Here is a 21,863-nt window from a genome sequence, read left to right as displayed (position 1 = left end):
GCATTCAAAAATAATTTACTTCTCAGTATGCTAGTTCTAGTTTTTGTTGGATTTTTACTTTTAAAACATGTATTTGGTCACTTTATGGATTTCTAAAAACTATGCTATCGGAGATGTGTTTCAAATAAATATGGCGGAATCGAAGAAATCTAAGGGCGTACAGGAATGTAGTAAGTCAAGGGCGTACAGGAATGTAGTAATTCGTACAAAGGTGAAAAACGATGCCTTTTAAGAGTTCATGTCAGCTTTAAAAACAATTCGTAAAAAGTATTTGCCATTATACGTGTCATTTGCATCCTTTCGAAAACAGAAAAAAAAAATCAAATTTACCTTGGTTATCAAAACAAATTTCTTCGTCGATATCACCATCACAATCATTGTCGAGCCCATCTCCAATAGTCACCGGCTTTTGTCTGCATATCTTTTTTATGAAGGTTAAAATATTTTAATGAGTATCATTTAGAAGTGTTTCAAATAGTTTTACTAAATTAACCGTGTAAAATATATATTCTTACTTCATTTATTGGTGCAAATCGTTGTCCAACAGGAAAGCAGTATGATTCATAACGAGCACCTCCGTATAATATTCCACTAAATTTGGCTATAACTGAAGAATGTTTCAAAGTGTGACTTCCAGGAGGAATTTCTAAATACCCGAAAGAGAAGTTATCTTGGTGCTCCAATTGTTTGATTTGAGACATAGAAACTGGTTTACCGTCAAGAACGATTCCATTCTTATCCTTTGTCTCTATAACAAAAACGAAAACTGTTGAAAAGTTTGCATTTCGTGATGATACAGGGGTGGCGAAGGAATAAAAACTGTTAAACTGTTCCCTTGGTGGAATCAGTGCCATGGCGGGGTCCCCTGAAGAACCATAATTTGCTGGACTTGGAACATATAGGACTGACAATATCGGTTTATTAGAAGTTACAACGGAGAACCCATGTAATCTTGTTTCTAGGAACTGCCCAGATTTCTGTAAAACGTGTTTGTTATTGTTCACCATGAGTTCAGTATCGTCTTGACTTGACAGGAAACGAAAGATATTGTCATCTGTGTTGGGAATGGGATTGATGAAGAATGTTTTCCCCCACACATTTACGGGGGGTATGTGTTCTTCGACATGATCCCTTGTTCTTCCGGAACCGATATTTGTTACCGTGCTTCCCCCAAAAACGGACACTGGAGAACTGGTGTGTATAAAGGTACCCGTCAGGTCTCCACTTGTTACGATCTGGAGTGTTTCAAATCGGTTAATGGTCGTATTTATCCAATCACCGTCGTAATATTTCTTCCCGTCCACCTCTACCTCCACATTGCCTCCTTCTGAAAGCTTGATCGATAAATTTGTATTATCCTGAACTCCTACAACTAAAATCGCAGTTTTGGAGGAATTCCTAAAATGAGCGTTATTTCTGTAAGCTGGAACAAAGTACTTTGTACCCAACACATCAACTGGTAGTGCCATGAAACCATCTGTCGACACATCGGCAACGTTTAAGCCAAAAACAATAATTTCTTTGTTTCCTTTGATAAGTACCCCTTTATTACAACGCATATTACCGAGTAATCTTAATTCTTTCGGAAGCTGTACATGTTCTACCTTGTCTTGGGTGACAGTTATTTTCTTGACATTGTTTCCATCTTTTGGAGTAGATATTTCTACATCCACTGGTGTTACAGAAGACGTAGTTATAAACAGATCAACTGGTTTCTTTGAGACGCGTCCACCAGAAGTACGTGCTTCCATGTATCCTATGATAAACTCTTTTCCTTGATTGTCTGGAATTTCAGTCCCTGTAATTTTATGCAATTATATTTATGGAACAATATGAAATCAAAGTAAACTTTTCAGAAATATGAAAGATAAATCAAATATGAATTTGAACGATAATCTATCTAAACTTTGTTATCTAATTAATTATTTTGTTCTGAATTAAAGAAATACCGAATATGCTTCTCATCACAGTTACAAACAGAACAATAAAGATGGCACGTTGCATATCCTTGCACTGTCTACAATGAATATAATATAAATATCTATGAGGATTCTGTCAAATTGTTCATTTTCAGGTACAGAGTGACGACCTCATACTTCTTTGCGTACAGGTAAATGTACGGGATATTTTCAGGTTCTCAGCGAAATCAATTCAAGATATACGTACATTTATGCAAACATAATTAAATTGATATATATTACATCAGTTGATAACATTTCAAGATAAAATGGTAAAACAGAATGATACGTCTGAAAAATCAAAATGAAAGCGCTAACGTTTTACAACTTGTAGTATTGTGGATTTCGTTTTAAATATATTTAAGGAAAGACTTTAATAGCTACCCATTTTGTATGGTATAAACTGATATTGTATGGTTGGGGCAGTTTACGCTTTATAAACTGCGAAGCGGTTCAATGATGATTTCTTCCGTATAAATCCAGAGGAGATGTCAAGTCCCAGCCGTTATAAGTTATATGTATCAAAATAGCCCGATTTTTAAAAACGAAAAAACTAAAGGCTAATCGGGGATAAAATTTTTACAATTTTGCTATGGAAGTACTATCAGTCAAATTAGGCAGATCATTGCAATTGTTGAAATGTGAATGAACCTACATGGATATTCACTAAACTTAGAAAACTTCTTCAATTGAATTTCGGTAAGAAACACATGCATATGGTCCACGTATTGCCGTCCTTTTTCTAAAAGACAACTTGTTTTCATTCATTTGGTGTAAGAAAAAATGATGTTCTATAAAAATGACTTCAATTTGTACAATATTTAAATGTAACGTAAGGTGGAGTCACTGTAGTTCTTCGCTCTATATTTTTCGGAGAGCTACAGTTATGTAGCTATATTCAAGCAATACACGTCCCTTACCAGGATTCCCTTTTCCTCTTTAGGATACAAGCTCGTTTGGAATATTTATTAAGCACATCACAAACCCAATCGTAATCCCTATTATAAAGAAAATGAAAACGCCATAATTCCATTAAAAATAAATGACTTGGAACGAAATGCAAACTTGATCTGTAACTCCTCAAGATACAATCACATACCAAACATCAGCTCAATATCTGCAAATGTTTAGAAAACAGTGCGGAAAACCAAGGACATATTGACAGACAGAAATGGGACAGACAGACAGACAGACGGATAAATTTAGAGAAAACGTTTGGTTCCATCTGGTCTCACTGGTAGGGGACAAAAATCTTTTCGCTAGTTTGATAAATCAATTTTTGAAGATATTTTCTAAAGTTATATCTTGTCTTACCTGAAATCAATTTACTTTCTCTTGTGTTGTCTGTCAAATACCCAAACTTCTACAGGATCCTGGGCTTTATATAGGACCATCTGCAGGATCCTGGGCTTTATGTGACAATCTGAAGGGTTAATCAAACTTACCAATCGTTAAACAGATGTTGAAGATAAACCATGACAAGTGTGATCATTTGTTTTAAAATTCAAGATTTCTACAGCTCGCTTTACACCTATAAACGAATATAGTTTCTGAAAATCTTTCGTTTAGTAAAATTATAATTACCAGGTTTTGTTGTCTGTATATATTTATTTATTATTTAGAAGTATATTTAAAAAAATGTTTCTATGAGCGACATATATAAGGAATCGAATAAAAAAATGAATTAGTCACTTTGACTTAATTTGAAGTCCTCTGCTCAGACACTGTGCAGCAGGAAAGTAACTCCAGATCCATTTCACTTTACTTTCAAAGTGATTTCCCATAAAACAGTTTGAACAGTTGTTAATATTTTTAAATACTGTAGACATGCTTTTCCACGATAATTTAAATTGCGCGGCCATTATTTCTCCGCGGAAAAAAAATTATTACAGTAATCAGAGTGCATTTTCAACATATACATGTAAAGACAAACCAGGGAAACTTGGTATATCTACCCTTGAATAGAACAAAAATTGTAAATCCGCGGAAATGAGCATATGAAGAAATTGTGTTCATTCTGTTCATTTGCATATCATCCATATTAGGGATATGATGGTTGCCGATTCCATAAAGGTTGAAATAAAGAAAATACAAAAATGGCAAAATCAGTATTAACTTGTTTGGATAAAGTTTCACGCCGGCGATTGATACTATCTCTTATCTTCTACTGGAAATGATAAGATTGTTGAAACAAAATATGAAGTTGCCACTGCCTTCTGATTAAAGAATTGGAAGTAGAAAATTTCGTTTTATTGAAGAAAATAGTTCAGAATTTGTGTTTTTTTTAAATCAATTTTTGATGGTGAAATTTAAGTTGATAAGCTTCTTACATCAATTAATAGGTGTTAGAGAGAGCTTTTTAAAAGTGAAGTACAGATGTACCTATTTCAACAAGTATGATCTACTTATTGTAAGTAAAACGATATCATGAATCATACAAAATTCAACTCATATAACTATGAGTATGACAAAGGCTTGAATATTAAAACAATATTAAAACAAACTACACTTGTGGCTTTTTTAGTAAAATAAATTGAATGAACAGAATTTTGAGTTTATGCAGGAACTTATGAATATTTATGAAAACCACATGGTTGCTATCTCATGAATAAACTACAAACAATTTCTTCATAATTATTTTAACCGGTGGAAAAAGCATCATTTTCATTTAGTGAAAATGATCACATACACGCGTATTCCATTTATCATATATGTCTCCTTGTTGTTGTAACCTAAAAACTAACAAACCTATTCGATATTGAGATCAATGAAATTCTAAAGATGGATGATAAATGATAAATGATTCAATTTTCAAAATTAATAATTCAACGGTTGTTGGTAAAAATGGAATCTCATATTGATTTTAACCAATACTTGTGTGTGTGAAAAATCCATTTATTACAAATGCCAAATGAAATAATAGATTTTACAAAATCAGAGCGCAGCAGAAGGTTAGGTTTAAAAAAAAAAACATCCCATACCTTATGCAAAAGAAAAGTAGTACTTGTATTTTTTACAATGATAACAATATGCAAGGATGACTGAGGGGTTCAGTTGGTTAAAACGTGTAAAACTCCTTTCATAAGGATGAGGGAATAGCCGTAATTAAGGGGCACTCAAACTAAAAGTAAGAAATCCCCTGAAAACCCATGAATTTGCACAAAATAGTAATTAATAATAAAAAAGTAATCCTATAGGCATTTAGATCACATAAATTTATTTATATACATAAATACTCTTTTGTTTTCAGTTCAGTACGTCATGTAACCATGCCTACTTAAGAAAATTTCTTTTAAAAAAACTTGATGCAGTTTTCAGAGATGAGATGTGGATCATATTTTAATTATGTAACGTGCCCGAGAATACTTATTTTCAATAAAAAAGCTGTTTCAAGGTTTAAATGAGTTTATTGTTAGATTAAATTAATTTCATAAATGATAAAATCTTATCCCTGAAAAACTCTTGGTTGGTAAGTTGAATTATCCAATTTAATCAATACTATAGCGCAACTTACGTTTTGTAATACGGGTTATAAATAAAAGGGGGGGGGTATATCGACTGACATCCAACGTATAGGTATATGTTATATAAATAAACTTTAATGACTGTAAACTTATAGATAAGTGTTTGGTGTCTGTATAAATGTTGTCCAAACTTACATTCTCCTTCTACTGCTATTCCGCTTTGTCTATGTAATCTCTATAATAACTGCTCTCTCTATCTGACTGCTTTCTCTATCTGCCTCCTGCTGACTCCGTAACGCCTGCTTATATACTCTTTTGTGTCACCAATGTAAATAATGACGTAGTGCCCAAGTTGACGTCAGTTTGTTGACTTTACCAAAACCCCATAACCGGAAGTTTCCAGTTAACATTGTTTACAAGGTGTATGGAGAAGTAATTTTAGAGGAAAATATGCATTTATGTGGGATGCCAGCGATGTTTAACAACAAAATTAAATACAAAATGAACCCAGTTATCGTATACAGGTATGATCTGTTTACAGAATTGATAAAGCGCTATTTTATTGAGGTTTTCATAATCACCATATCACCAACACGTGCACCAATGCCGTTACCTTTAAATCACCAACGGTCACCAACGCTCTCCAATCATCCTTGTTATAAGGTTAATTTTGTATTTAATACAATTTAAATAAGTATGTAATCTCCGAATTATCAGCAACATCAGTATACAAAATAAAACCAATAGCGCATACTCTGTAAACAGTATTTACATATGTTCACAAGGGAGGTGATAAATATGAACGATAACTCAAGGCCCATACATTACAATTATATAACCACATATAAAACAGTGAAAAATCATCTAGATCATTTTTAGTATAATAATTATGAAATTTATGGAGATAATAAACAATATTCCAGTTCAAAAGATCATGAAATAATACAAAACAAAAGCAGAACTCCGAAACATCAGAGGCGGGACCAGGTAGAGGAGTGAGCATTCCCTGTCGACCGGTAACACCCTCAATGTGCTTTTTGCCATGATTAGGAAATAGCGAAAAAAAATCTGTCAATTCAATGTATATATTATAGCCTAACAACTAGTATGAAAAAGTCAGCCAGCATATGACTTCATGATAAATTTTATTTGCTGACAAGGTCATTGTATCGACCATAGAACTGAAAAAAATGATGACTTCAAACGCGACTGCTGATATTCTTGTTTCAGCAACTTGTTTGTCAATAGTCTAACTCGTTTTAGATATTGTTTATACATAGACAAATATCGAATATATCGATTCAACTGAGAGATAAATACCCCGTATACAGGTGATGAATGTATATTACTGCATTAGTAGGGGAAGATGACGATGGTAAAGTTAAAGTCATCACGTTTATCATGAAGCTTGCTTGTTAGATTACCATTAAGGTCTTTTTCAAGTAAAATATCTATGAATAAAACAGATGTGTCAGACTTTATGCTATCTTTTATTTCAAGCTCACCGGGATATATCTTATAGGTCTATTAATAACGGGTCGCAATTAGTACTCATAGGAATTCCAATAGATTAATGGAAGACCTGTTCTCCAATAACCACATAGAATCGAGCGAGAATATATTAAATATCAAAATCAAATATTAAATATCAATAGTATATTAAATTGAAAAATCGTAAGTTTTTATGCTGTTGATTTTGGTAAAATTTTGTGATTTCAAATTTTCCAAAAGTTCCTTGGAATTATCCACATTTGATTTACATCACTTATCGAATATATTGTACAGTACTCCTAAAGAGGTATTAAAGTAATGAAACAAATTCATTTTTGCGTTTTCATGGACTTTGCAGGAGAATTGCCGTGGTTGAGCAATGTTATCAAATAAAAGGACATTATAAAACATGAATTATTTTTTCTTTACATTTATACATGTAAATATGCTGAATTCATCTTCGAGAACTTTCTTTTGCATGAAAATGCAACATGAAAATACCAAAAATTCTTTGGATGTTTTTTTTCACTGACAAAGATGACTATTTGCGAAGTACATAAAAAGTACATGCATGTATTTTTTATCATATACATACATGTATATAATTCTACATGAATTATAGCGTGATTTAACATTCGGGTGAGTTAAGGCATGTAAATATACATTAACAGAGTGACTTAATCAACTAACTTGTTTTACTAATGATATTTTGCATGTTTCTTTAAAATAATAATTTAATTAAATGCATAATATACTTATTGGTAAACAAAGTACTATGTGTAGTATTAGCTCTCTCTCTCTCTCTCTCTCAATGAATTCCCAAATAAATCAATACATAAATAAAATTCAACATTATCTAGACATAAGAATTGTTGACACGAGTACATAGCTGGGGAACATTCAACAGAGATTCGGGTGTTTGCTAGAGATTGGATTTAAAACATGCGCCAGTGATAAAGGTCTTAATATTTATTGTCAATTATGGGATAAGCGAAAATATATTTCTTTCAATTTATCATTTTTTATAAAACAAGTTATAATCTTTTTTTCCGAATTCTTGACACCTTTTTGATATTGGAATCGCAGATCAAAGGTCTATTTTAATATTTATGAAATCTATTAAGCTTACGAACAGTAGTCAAGCTCAAAAATCAATTCAAACATATAAATCAGGAGCAAAGCAAACACGGAATTCTGAAACAATGAAGATAAGATCAACTGTCAAGAAGAAGTAAGCACCCCTTGACGAATTTGTGATTCTCGTTATTTCCTCATGTCATGATCGGAAAATAACGGAAAATCCATGGACAATTCAATGTGCAAATAAGGGTCCAACAATTAGCATGAAAAACATCCATCAGCAATGTATTTAATGATAGATTGTATTTGCAAGATCATTGTATCGACCATATTATATATGAAATGATGACGTTGAACGAGACTGTTGATATTGTTGTTTCATAAACTTGTTTGTCAATAACTTTTCTTGTTTTACAAATTGTTCGTACGAAAAGCATATAATCTTGCGAATCAAATCAAATAAGAGACTATGTGTGTGATGAGGGTATGTAAAAAAAAAAAACCACGGGATATTCTTTAAATACTAGTATGTGGTTTTCGATTATATTCCTAAATTGCCTTCAGTTATGTGTTCAATTTATTTTTTTTATTAACCGAAAATAAATCTCAAAAGTTTTAACTTCTTCTTAGCATTTGTTATTTTTCAAACATACTACGGCCATTCAATGAGTAATTCACAATGCAATTTCAAAAGTAGAAAAAGCATTAAAAAAAGGTCTCTTCATAATTTTAAACATTGATATTTCCCAATCAACCTTTACATATTTTTATGCTCATGATCAGAACACCTCCTGCACACCCTCCTTAATTACATGTAAGTAATGCTCAAAAGACACTGATGAATGACTCTCTCCTATACAAATCTAGCATTTATTACACTTGATTTTATTACCTTTCTTTAAAAACTTCAATGAGAACATACACACTTCAATTAAATTGCAAAATTGTTTAAAAAATCCTTATATAAAAATTGTATTTTAAACATGTTTTCAACAAAAAAAAAATACTTAGTTAAAAAAATGAGAGAAATTTCTGATATGATAGTTTAAACAGGTAGGCTGAAGTTGATATTTAATTGTGCTTGGACACGGATTTGAAGTTCAAAATTTTTGGTATAATGTGACTGTGTGAAATGAACAGAATTTTAAGTAACAATTATTTTTTGTGATATAGTGCTTATAATAACATAATCATTGACCATGACAGCAAAACATTTGACGCTGTACTTGAGTAAAATGTTAAGGAGACCGACTGTGGTTTTATTGTGTGAAAACTACATAGCGAAACTCTTCATTTTTTACCATATATAACTTACACCAACTTTAGTGTACATGCAAAGTTTGTCTGCGAAATCTACCGTCCAGGTATTTTTAAGGGACCGTCTCAAAATATAGGTATATTTACTATATGATTATATAGGAAAATGCCCATTTTTAGCACTTAGCAGCAAATTATACAATTATTATAATAGACTTTTTGTTCAAACTACCGGTATAATATTTGATGAGTAATACTATATTTTACATTATGTGTAAGAAACAAATTCCACCGTCTTATTACCAGAGGTGGCATCTCAAAAGATAAAAAATTAACAAATTTTCCTGTTTTTATACAGTACTACAAAATATGACTGGTACGTAGGTATTATATGAAAAAATGATAAGAATCATGGAAAGAGTCTCAAATTTCTAAGTTTCAAATTTCAAGAGCGTATATTTATTACTTTTTATATAATAGCATTGCATTTTATTGCTCCTTTCTTTAAAAACTTCAGTTTATCATAACATCAAAAACACACTGGAACGCGTCAACCTACCTAACAGTTGCAAAATTGGTTTTAAAAAATCAGTTATATAAAAATTAAGTTACATTTTTAAACATGTAATTTCTTAATTTTATTTAATTTTATTAATTAGGTGAAAAAATTGCTTTAAAACAATAAAAACGCTTCATTTTACTATGATGCGCGAAATTTTGCGCAATTTTAAAACTACATAAAGTCGGCCCCCTTAATTATTAATACAAATACGCCTTTGAGCTCAGATTAATATCATTGTAATTGTTCTTTGATTTTTTTTTAAAAAATAAATTGGTACTTTAATAATTTATAAAACTAAAATTACTAAGGCCTGATTCTATAATCAGTATGAAAAAGAGAGACAATACAAGGCCAAACCGAAAAAAAAATCACATTCCAAAAAATTTCAAAAAAAAAAAAATCTGTCTGGACTCAACCTTGTTTTTGATGTGTTTTAGAATTCTTTTATCTGTCCTTTTCATGAAATATTTTCTCAAAAACTTTTTTATTTAAAAATGGGTAAGAGCAGACCGTTTTTTTTTTAATTTTTGGATTTTTTTTCTTTTAGACAAAACATATGAGATACGCAAATGCCTGCAACTATTCACTTTATGTATAATGATAACGGTGATTGTTTGGTTACAAATAAAATCAAAGTACTGAAAGTACTCATGGGAGTTGAACATATGTAAAAAAAAAAAGATGGAAATAGATTTTTAACATGTGATATGTATTATATTATATTAATTTTTAACGGAGGTTAAGTGAGCAAACAATATTATTATTTCAAATACAGACAACTATATATATATATTTTTTGTGTTGCAACAACCTTGAGAAAAAGACATTCAGATACATTGAATAGCAAAAAAAAACCATGGGCCATAATGCTTGTCTGCTTACATTAATCCTTTTTTTAAACCTCCCTGTTTGAAAAGCGGGAGTGTATTTATTAATCGGGATGTCCGTCCATCTGTTTGTTATATATCGCTTTTTTCCCCCAAGTATCCGACAACTCCTCTTACACCACTGAATGAATTTTTTATAGAATCTTTATTACATATTGCCGTTGTCACCTTACTGCTTTACTTTTCATCCTACACATATTTTGGTTTTCCCATTGCAAAAATTATGGACACTGCCATTATATTCCTATTAAATGTGGTTGATTATTTATATAATTTTTCTGCTCAAAGTACCTTGATTTCATCTTCAAATCTGTAATATATTTTATATGCTTGAAACCTTTACCCATGTGTTATGAAAATTTCAATTTCACAGGAATAATATCAATGTTGAAAAAATGTGGATTTTCACACAGCATCCTTTAAAGAGCTAACGGGTTTGTTATATAAAACTTCTCTGTGAATATAAATGTATTTCAATTACACGAAGTCAACATTATACATGATGTTACAGCAATTTAAATTTTATTTCAAAACTTTTTTTTTTTATAAATTGTGAAGAAAAAAGCAATACCAAGCTAAAAACAAATATATGATTACCAAACATAAAACAGTGGTATATGTGAGAGTTTGTTTGCGTACAAATTATCTGGTATTTAAATGAGGTTTTTCTTTTATTTAAAAAGAAATATGCTTCATTTTGTTGTTTTTAATCGCGATTCTACGAAAACATCAGTGTCCGTTTTTGGTTTTAACATTTATAACAGAGTACTAGATTTAGCGCGTTTTGGCATTTGATACTGCTGATTTAGTAATAAATACACATATTTCCTGAAGTTTTTATGTATTAATGAATTCATATAAACCAAGAAAATGTTCATTAAAAGTTTGAATAAATTCTGTGCACCGGTAAAAAAGACATTGCTAAAAATTTTCCAAAACATCTGATATCTGAAATACATAGGGCGGACCTTTTCTGATAACTGAGTTTTAAGGTCCGCCCTGTCTCTTTCCCTAGTTTTCTTATAAAAGGCGGACCTAATATGTTATCGTATTAGGTCGCTTCCGGTCAGTATGTAGATGTAGAGTTGTCGTTCGTATCTCTTTCAGTGTTTATAGATGACGCTACACTTATAATGAGTTCCATTATGAAAAACTTTTGAGGTTCTTTATAATTTAGTTTTACTTTGAACGAAATCTAATTTTCAAAATAAGTTTACTTTATCATAACATTTACTTACATTTCAAATTATAGAAATTATATCAATTCAGGAGAAAATAACATGAACTATTCCTGGCGGATGTTTTCTGTTGAATATCATCGGAGTAAATTGGTTGTCACAGTAGCCTCGCTTTTGGCTCTATATTATCAACACAAATAACTGCGCATGTTAAATACGTGATGACCAAGGGAGATTGAACATAGTTCAACTCCCAAAAAGAACATCTTTCAATTATTTTTGATTCAGTTTTCTAAAGTGACTTAGCTCGGTTCACGAGTACTCCTTTTGAGACTATCAAATGGTTTTTTCACGTAATAGTAACCTCATGTCCATTCGTGTTTTCTCTAATTTTCAGGTTACCAGAATAAACCTTTTTCAATAGACGATTTTTTTTATTGATTTTTAATCAAATGTGAAAAAAATTCGAGAGAAAAAAACTAGCAGGCTTACTCCTTTAAGTAAACTCTACAAGCTGTTTCAAACCTGTGACGGAGATAAAGATTAAATGTGATTAAACTTGAAGATATGAAATGTTAAAATTGTTGAAGACATACCTTATTTTTGTTGAATTTAACACTGCGATCGCCAGTAGCTCGATTTGATATATGTACTTGTACTATGCTTTTCCTGTACTTTTCTGTTTCACGACACGATTTTTTCATACCTCAGAGAGTTTGCTCTATAATTACCCCCTTGCCAACTTCTAATTAATTTTCTTTTAAATATATACATGATCTTTGTATCAACCAGTGATTTTTCATGAATATTACGTGTGGTTGAACAAATTGCACCAAATAAAAGAAAAATTCCAAAGAAAATAGATATAAGACATAAGTAAATGGGAAAATGCATCAACTGGTTTTAAACGAGGTATGTTAAGCATTCCTGTTCACAAGAAATCAAAGGTTTGTTCTCTAAACCTTTCAATGCATTGCACTGCAATATGGAAAGTGTAGTGATCACTTATAAAAGTATCAAAAACCAGGACCGCTCAAGAAACTTTAATTTTCAGTCTCTAGAAATACACTATTCGAGCTATACATTTCCTTTATTCGACCACAACATGAGTATGCATCTGAATTTTGTCCACACTGTTCGCTGACAGATAATGATACTGTAAAAGTATTACATTTGGCTGTGTATTCTTTTTAGCGGCTTTGGCGGAACGCAGAAACCGCTAAATCAAATACAACGCTAATTGTCTCACACATATACACTTAAATAAGGAGAGAAAGAAATGCGCTAAATGAAATCTACGCTTATTCAAAAATCAATTTCCGCGAAATATCGTACACGCTAAATATAATACATCTACAGTAAACTTGAAAAGGCTTAACTGACAGCCTTAAGAATAGTGACACGTGTTTCAGTAATAGCATCGAGAAACCTACAGGAACGTAGCTCTTGATTACTAAAAAAATATTTACCGAAGGTTAGAAGCACTATTTTAAATTATAATGCTCGTCCTTGATTATACTATTCCTTATCAAAATACATGCTTGAAATTATTCAACAAATAATAAAATCTGTCCCCGATCGTATTCGCAAATAAAATTTACTGAACAACGAAACAAGAGAGATAACTTCCAAAGACTTTTTGAAAGAATATTAAATGATAACCGTTACAATGATATATGGAACACCAAAATAAAATACATTCAAATAATTGTACCTGTCTTCAAATGAATTGTACCCATCTTTAAATCAATTGTTCCTATCTTCAAATGAATTGGTGATAAGTACAACTCAATTATACCTTTTCTTAACCCATTTAAAGATAGGTACAATTGATTTGAAAATAGGTATAAATGCAATGAATTGAAGATAGGTGTAATTGATTTGAAGATAGGTACAACTGAATTGAACCTATCCTTAATTACTAAGATATTGGCAATAATAACTATTCCCTTTATCATACGTAATTTATCATATTTATTTATTTCAAATTATTAATTTATCATATGTTTTCGCTCACTTACTGATATACATGTGTATTTTAATAAGTATATGATGCTTTCACCACATTTTGAATTTACATTCATTTATCCTTTCATCCTCATTGTCGTCGTTAAGTAGATTCTGTGCGTTTGTCTCCAAGGGAGCATTGATTATTTTCAACAACACAAAACGAATTGAACCTACGTATAATTGCATTGTTCCTACATGTATATTAAAATTCTTTGTGGATACCGGGTATGTCTTAATTGAACACATCTTCAAATCATTTGTACCTATCTTTAAATCAATTATACCTACATTGTATCTTCAATTATACCTATCTTCTTATGAATTAGAGATAGGTATAATTCAGTTGAACCTATCTCTAATGGAATTGAAGATAGGTGTCAAAAGTATAATTCATTTGTACCTAGGTATAATTATATAGAGATAGGTATAATTATTAGGGCCCGCTCGGCGGGCGCCCTATAGTGATCAGTTTGTCCGTCCGTCCGTCTGTCCGTCCGGCTGTCCGTCCGAGATCTCTTGTCCGGAGCATATCTTCTCTCCCCTTGGCCCAATCTGGCTCATACTTCACCCACAAAGTGCCCTTGGGTAACCTGTGTGCAGTGACCTTGAACCATGTTTCTAGGTCACGAGTCAAGGTCAAAGCAGACTTGTATGAAAAATCCTTGCCCGGAGCATATCTTTTCTTTCCTTGGCTCAATCTGGCACATGCTTCACCCACAGAGTGCCTTTGGGTAACCGGTGTGCAGTGACCTTGAACCATGTTTCTAGGTCAAAGGTCATAGCAGGATTATATGAAAAATCCTTGTTTGGAGCATATCTTCTTTCTCCTTGGCCCAATCTGGCTCATATTTCACTCACAGAGTGCAACTAGTCAATGGATGCGCAGTGACTTTAATTGGTCGAGGTCAAAGGTCAAGGTCATAGCAGACTTATATGAAAAATTCTTCTCCGGAGCATATCTTCTCTCCTTGGCCCAATCTGCCTCATACTTCACCCACAGAGTGCCTTTGGGTAACTGGTGTGCAGTAAATTTGAACCATGTTTCTAGGTCAAAGGTCATAGCAGGATTATATGAAAAATCCTTGTTTGGAGCATATCTTCTCTCTCCTTGGCCCATGTTTAAAATCTTTGTTTGGTGCTATATGTTCAGAATTAGCCTCTATGTTTAAAATCTTTGTTTGGTGCATAATTTTTCCCCTTAAGGGGAGGAAGGACTTTTAGCTGAAAAAATACCTGTCATTCAATTTTTTTCATATTTTGTATATCTCTTATTTAGTATGTCCCGAAAACCTTAAAGCAGATATATCGATAGGTTTCTAGGTTTATTTCTGAGATATCGAGTGACAAATACTATGCCCCACTGTGTCTGAGCGAATTTTTGATTCTCCGTATTTCTGGGCCCATTACTCGGTCCATAATGGATTTTTTTCAGCATAGATAAAAAATATGTCAGCGAACATGTGTCTTTTAAAATATTTCAGAGTATGAATAGGGTTAAAAATTCGAAAAAGCAAGATTCTTTTGTCACACCGCATCTGGAGACGGAAAATTACGTTCTTTTTAAGACAACTTAAACGACAAAAAAATTAATTTACAAAAAATCCTATCATTCAATATTTGAAAAATTACGTCGAAATGCAAGTTCGTCATGTTATTGATTAACTGCAAAAATATCGATTGATGAAGCTGAGCTCAATATTGCACAGGGCATAGTTAAACAAGACATGAGCATGAGAAAAACGTGTCATGTTTACATTTCTCGAGTACGGGAAAACCCTACTTTGACGTCACACATTTGCGAAATAAGCTAAGTAAGATATAACTACAATATATTTCCGTCAACAACCATGTAAAAATATTTTTGTGTTCTGTAATTCATAAAATATCCCACCATGTACCGATCACGACCCGTTTTTATGATATTTTACTACCCGTGTTTTACCATGTATATAATCTTACTGTACTAAGATCCACTATGACGTCAGTGACTCGTTGGACGCGCAGTGTTGGGAAACAGAAGAGTGGATCAATCTATTCCATAATTTTAAAATATTTGCAAGAAAGTTTGAATGTTTTTAGATATTTTTATACAAGATGGTGTACTCAAACAAACAGACATTTTTTTCTTCCAAATACTGTGGTTTCAATCTGGTTTTGTACATATTTTATCAGAGATTATGACGTAATTAAACTGAGTCAAGTGACCAAACATCCTTCGTCCCCTTAATTCCAGTAAATTTATATAACTGAGATTACAAGATAACTTCGATATATATATATATATATATATATATATATATATATATATATATATATATATATATATATATATATATATATATATATATTGAAGTATCTGTGAAGGCGTACTAATTAAATTACTTTCACTGTAGTACACAAATGTTCCTCTTCAGAATAAACCTTTAAAAAAATCCATTGCAAATATGAGCAGCAGAAGATTATAAATGATTTATCTTTCTGTCATTAAATTAGTTAATTACAAATTTTCAATAAAATTTTCCGATGCCAAACATGCAGCTCATATTGCTTTAACCTTACATTTTCATCTTCATTGTTGAAAGCGGGGCCCTTTGAGATGGTCACCATCTCAATGATATCTAGTTTACACCTATCCTCAATTCCATCGTACCTATCTTTAATTTAATTATACCTATCTCTGATTCAATTGTATTTTATCTTCAAATGAATCGAATAAAGGTACAGTTATTTGAAGATAGGTGCAATTATTTGAAGATACGAGGGAAATTCAATAAATAGTGTCATTAGCTAATGATGGCATACAATATAGTGGTCATATGATATAAAACTTGACTTTTTCTCATTATTTAATCTTTAACGAATTGATAACAGTTTGTGTGAACACTTTTCATCGCATTATTTCACCGTGGGAAGCTGGAAAGCAAGGGCTATTCGAGACACTGCATTGAAAATGAATGGTCAAGAATCAGTAAACTAGCTAGAGTAAAATTAAATGCTTCATTGAAGTAGCTGTAAAACTTGTTAATATCCCAAAAATTGATAACTGAAATATGTGAAATTTACAGCAACCAATACCTGTTTTATTGAGAGGTGAACATGTAGATTTCAATAAACAAAATTTACATAATGAGCATCAAAAATTGGTGCCGTCCTTGGCAATAATGACTTACAACAACCGATATAAATATGCGAAATTTCAAGAAAGTATCACTGATTATGTTTTATTGACTTAAAGACACATAGGAAAATTGATAAAAATCATTTTGGGGATAGTTCATACTGTTTTAAAGAAACATTTTATAGAAAAAAGTTTAAAACTCAAAGGTCACCCTATATTTTGAAAAATGAGTGAAAACGACAGCGTGTAAGAATATCCAAACAATTATTTTAAAAAATCAAAAATTGTACTTATCTACGTTTGTATGAAATTCAAACAGATAATGAAACTTGAATCCATTTTGCTTTAAGCCCTCAAAACAAATTTACAATACGAGGGGTGATCAAACAGTTCGCAAACTAATTGAATAACTTCCATACAAGAAACAATATTTGGTTTTAATGTTGCTTATATTTTGAATTAATCCTCCCTAATTTTAATGCACATCAACCACCGTTCTGCGCATGCGCGAATCGCGTGATATTGGCGGTCACGTGACCCCCTCCGTAGCGTTCTGTCACAAAAGTTGAAAGATTTTTCTGAGTTTTATATTTCATTCCATGCGAGTTAATTTTTTATGACAAGAACAGTTCATTTGTCAGAAATGGGCATATCTAGGCAACAGAATGGGTGGATAATAATATCCTTTCCAAAAATAAGCATGGCGACCATTGAAACACAAATCTTCTGTCTGCAGGAGAGACCTTTATTCAAGGTGGATAGAGAATGGGTGCATCCTTTTTATAATATCTAATATGTTTAAAATCTAAAGTAAACGATATCTTAGGTATTAAATAATTATATTTTTATCTTTGACATCATTTAGGATTTCCACAATCATGTCCGGTTCCATAGCTTTTGAGGATCCTTTCCAGTTTTTTCTGCATACATGCTTTCCAGGTGTTTTCTTCTTTGCCTTTGCTACATCACATTACCTGCATCTTTTATATCTAGCACTGAAGCCAACAACTTTTCCAGTCCTTTTACCAATGAGAGATGCCGTGCCTACAATCTAATAAGAATTAAATAAATTGTCAAATAATATAATAGGATACCTAACAAGATATCAGTGGACCACTAAACTCACTTGAATCCAATTGGTCTTGCTGTTCTTTTCTTTACCTAAGATTGTTTTGTACCAAGTTTGGTTGAAATTGGCCAAGTGGCTCCTGAGAAAAAGTTGAAAATGTAAGAAGTTTACAGACAGACGGACGACAGACAATCGGTGATCAGAAAAGATTACTCTAGTTTTTAGCTCAGGTGAGCTAAAAATGGTAAAAGACCAGCATCCTAGCATCCAAAGATTCTTTATATTATGTATATGTATAATGCTATATTGATTTCACAGGTTCAAGAAACCTCCCAGACTGTTTCATATGGGCAAACATAGTCATAATAAAGGTTGGATATTGAAAAGTTTACAGGGGGGGGGGTCTTGAATTTTAAACTACTTAATAATGCTTCCATTTTAACATAACAAGTGGCTTTGCTGTTCTTTAGCAGCAATTTTTTTTTCCCCCTTTCCCCTGTTCATTCATTTGTAAGAGTTTGATCCCCCATAATGTGGCCTAGTTCTATCCCTGGGGCACTCATTGGAATAAAATCGATTGTACACTATCTGAGGAAGACTCCATATATAAGAACATGAAGAATAATGGCTTTTCTGTTGTTGAGAAAAAGATTTCTTTCCTACATATATAATCCTTTGTAAAATTTTGATGCTCCATTGTGGCCCCACCCTACCCCCGGGACATCATGATTTGAACAAACTTTTACCTGAGGATGCTTCTATATGACCAATCATGGCTTTGCTGTTCTTGATAACAGGATTTTTTACAGTATTTTCTGTAATATTTCTATGTAAAACTTTTATCCCCCTTTGTGACCCCAAACTACCTTTGGGGGTCATGATTTGAACAAACGTAAATCACACTACCTGAATATGTTTCCACATAAGTTTCATCTTTCCTTGTCTAGTGGTTTTTGAGAAAAAAATTTTTAAAAGATACCACCAAATTTTAGTCTATTCATTATAAATTATGTCCCTTTGAACATGGCAAGTTTGGTTGAAATAGGCTGAGTGGTTCTTGAGAAGAAGTTGAAATTTGAAAAGCTCACAGACAGACAGACGGACAGTCTGACAACCGACGAAATGTGATTAGAAAGGTCACTTGAGCTCAGGTGAGCTTAAAATGCATATGGAAAAATTATTATGGAGATTAGACGTACATCTGCATGTACAATGAATTTATTTTGATACATAGTCCATATATAAATAACTACAACATTGTGCTTTACATGCACTATGCCTAAATGGTAGTCAAGTTTTGACACAAAGTGAACACGATTCCAACATGTGCATCATGTGTAAAACCCTGAATACTACTTAGTTTAGCATATACATGTTGTACATCACAGCAAAGCACAATTCTTTATTATACATTTATTGCATGATAGTGAGGGAAATATGAAGACTTATTCAGCCAAGAAAAATCATATTCTCGGAGGGCTTCGCCCGAGGGGAATATGATATTTCTTGGCTGAATAAGTCTTCATGTTTCCCGAACATTCATGCAATGAAATGTTTATTATACCGAAACAAGCAAAACCTTTGAAATAAACATAAACTTTCAAATTTGGCACGTCTCTCAAATTAATTTTCATTTTTTACGTAAAGTTACTATAAAACCCTTTGTTCAACACATTTTCATCAGTTTTGTGACGTCAACCAGGCTATTGTGACGTCTACTTCTCTCGGGAGTTTTCGTTCAATGAACGAGAACTATATTGCGGGAAAATACACTAAGTGTTTCGAAGAGATGGAATATGATGAAGAGCGTGCCGACGGCTGGGAAATATGAAGTTTTACGGCCCGATCACATGACAACTTAGAACCAATCAGATAACGCGTTGTTTAGAATATTTATAATGAGGTATAATAACAAGAGGCCCATGGGCCTTATACGTCACCTGAGCATTATGCCACAACTTTCCAGTTATTGAATTTGATTCATGTTTTAAGCCAGATGCTATGGCATTCACAATTTTGAAAGAGGCGCCATTGATCATCATAACAATACACTTAGCAGTTGCTTAGCTTGGTTACTTAATACCCATAGGCAGGGTAGGGGAACAAAAAATGAATTTCAACTGATCAGTAATATTCAGCAATAATTAGTAGTGTCCTTACCACACATGAACCCCTGATCCTTAGGCCTAGATCCACACACTGCACAATTTTTGAAAAGGGATCCCTTCCTTTCAAAAATATTTGATTAATACCAAACAATTCATTCATTTTCTGTATATAAGTACAGCACCCCCCCCCCCCCACCCCCGTCTATGGTACCCCGACCCTAAAGCCTTGAAATTCACAATTCTGGAAGATCAGGGCCCTTGTTCATCATAACCATATAGGTAATTTTTCTGCTTCATACCCAGAGACAGAGAAAAAAAATTTCAAAGATTTAATGTAATTTAATTTTTCACTGCATAATCAATAGAGCCCCGCCCTAACACCAGAACCCCTGACCCTGGGGCCATAAAATTCACAACTTTCGAAGAGGCATTCTTGCTTATCATAACTATGTACTTAGTTAGTTTATTTAAAACCCACGATCAGAGAAAAAGATTTTCAAAGAATTAATGCATTTTCACAATATAATCTATAGAGCCCCACCCTAACACCAGAAATCCTAACCCTGGGGCCATAACATTCACAATTTTGGTAGAGGCACTCTTGCTCATCATAACTATGCACTTAGTTTATAGTTTATTTAATACCCAGGAGCAAAGAAGAAGATTTTTAAAGAGTTCATGTATTTTCACTATATAATTTATAGAGCCCCGCCCTAACACCAGAACCCCTGACCCTGGGGCCATAAAATTCACAATTTTGGCAGAGGCACTCTTGCTCATCATAACTATGCACTTACTTAGTTTATTTAGTACCCAGGAGCAGAGAAGAAGATTTTCAAAGAAATAATGCATTTTCACTATATACTTATTTAGCCCCGCCCTAGCACTAGAACCCCTGACCCTGGGGCCATGAATTTCACAATTGCGGTAGAGGACTTAATGCTCATTACAATCATGCAAATAGTTTGACTGCTTGATGTCCAGGAGTAAAGAAAAAGATTTTTAAAGATTACATTAATTTTAGTGGTTTTGGCCCCACCCCTCAGGCCCCAGGGGGGCAGGGATCATGAAATTCATAATTTTTGTTCCCCTTCACCCATAGATGCTTTTTGCCAAATTTGGTTAAAATTGGTTCAGTGGTAGCAGAGAAGAAGCTGAAAATGTTCAAATGTTAACGCACGACGGACGATGGACGACTACGGACGCAAACAGATAGCAATAGGTCACCTGAGTTTACTCAGGTGACCTAAAAATCAAGGATATATGTGTACATTACCTGACAGACTGTTATAGCATTTGCCTGACCCCCTCCTCTGGAAAGCACCATCTTCTGAAGCTGTAATTCCAGTGGACTCTGTGCTGTCTACAAATAAAAACCAATCATTTGAAACTTACTAAACATTTAGTGTAGATATTATAAATCCATGTAAGATTTTAACTGTCTAAAGAAAGTAAGAATTTTGGTGTACAGTCCAAAGTATTTCAAGAATCATGCGTCGCCTGCTATAGCATCATTAAGGATATGAATGAAGAGTGCATGGTCAACTACTCATTTGAATACAAGTTTAAATACACATTAATAGTTTGTGCATTCTGCATTTGACAGCAAGAAAAAAAAACACATCTACGGTTAATGCGACTTCAAAGAAAAGCAATTATCACTGACAATTGTTTATCATAA

General features: G+C 32.7%; 1 protein-coding gene across 1 annotated transcript; it reads right to left on the bottom strand.

Annotated features, from left to right (window-relative positions):
• Positions 1–330: 330 nt before the first annotated feature.
• On the bottom strand, positions 331–21,545 carry LOC134265885 (uncharacterized; the record flags this gene model as incomplete). Its single annotated transcript, XM_062748108.1, has 3 exons — positions 331–421; positions 516–1,798; positions 21,459–21,545. Coding segments are annotated over 3 exons (1,461 nt in total), but the record flags the coding sequence as incomplete, so codon positions are not given.
• Positions 21,546–21,863: the final 318 nt, after the last annotated feature.

Source organism: Saccostrea cucullata, unplaced genomic scaffold (assembly GCF_032062105.1).
Source record: "Saccostrea cucullata isolate Sc308-1 unplaced genomic scaffold, CSIRO_AGI_Scuc_v1 ctg10700, whole genome shotgun sequence".
In the NCBI taxonomy this organism is placed as follows: domain Eukaryota; kingdom Metazoa; phylum Mollusca; class Bivalvia; order Ostreida; family Ostreidae; genus Saccostrea; species Saccostrea cuccullata.
The sequence above is the reverse complement of the archived record's forward strand: the minus strand, read 5'-3'. Positions and strand labels throughout refer to the sequence as shown.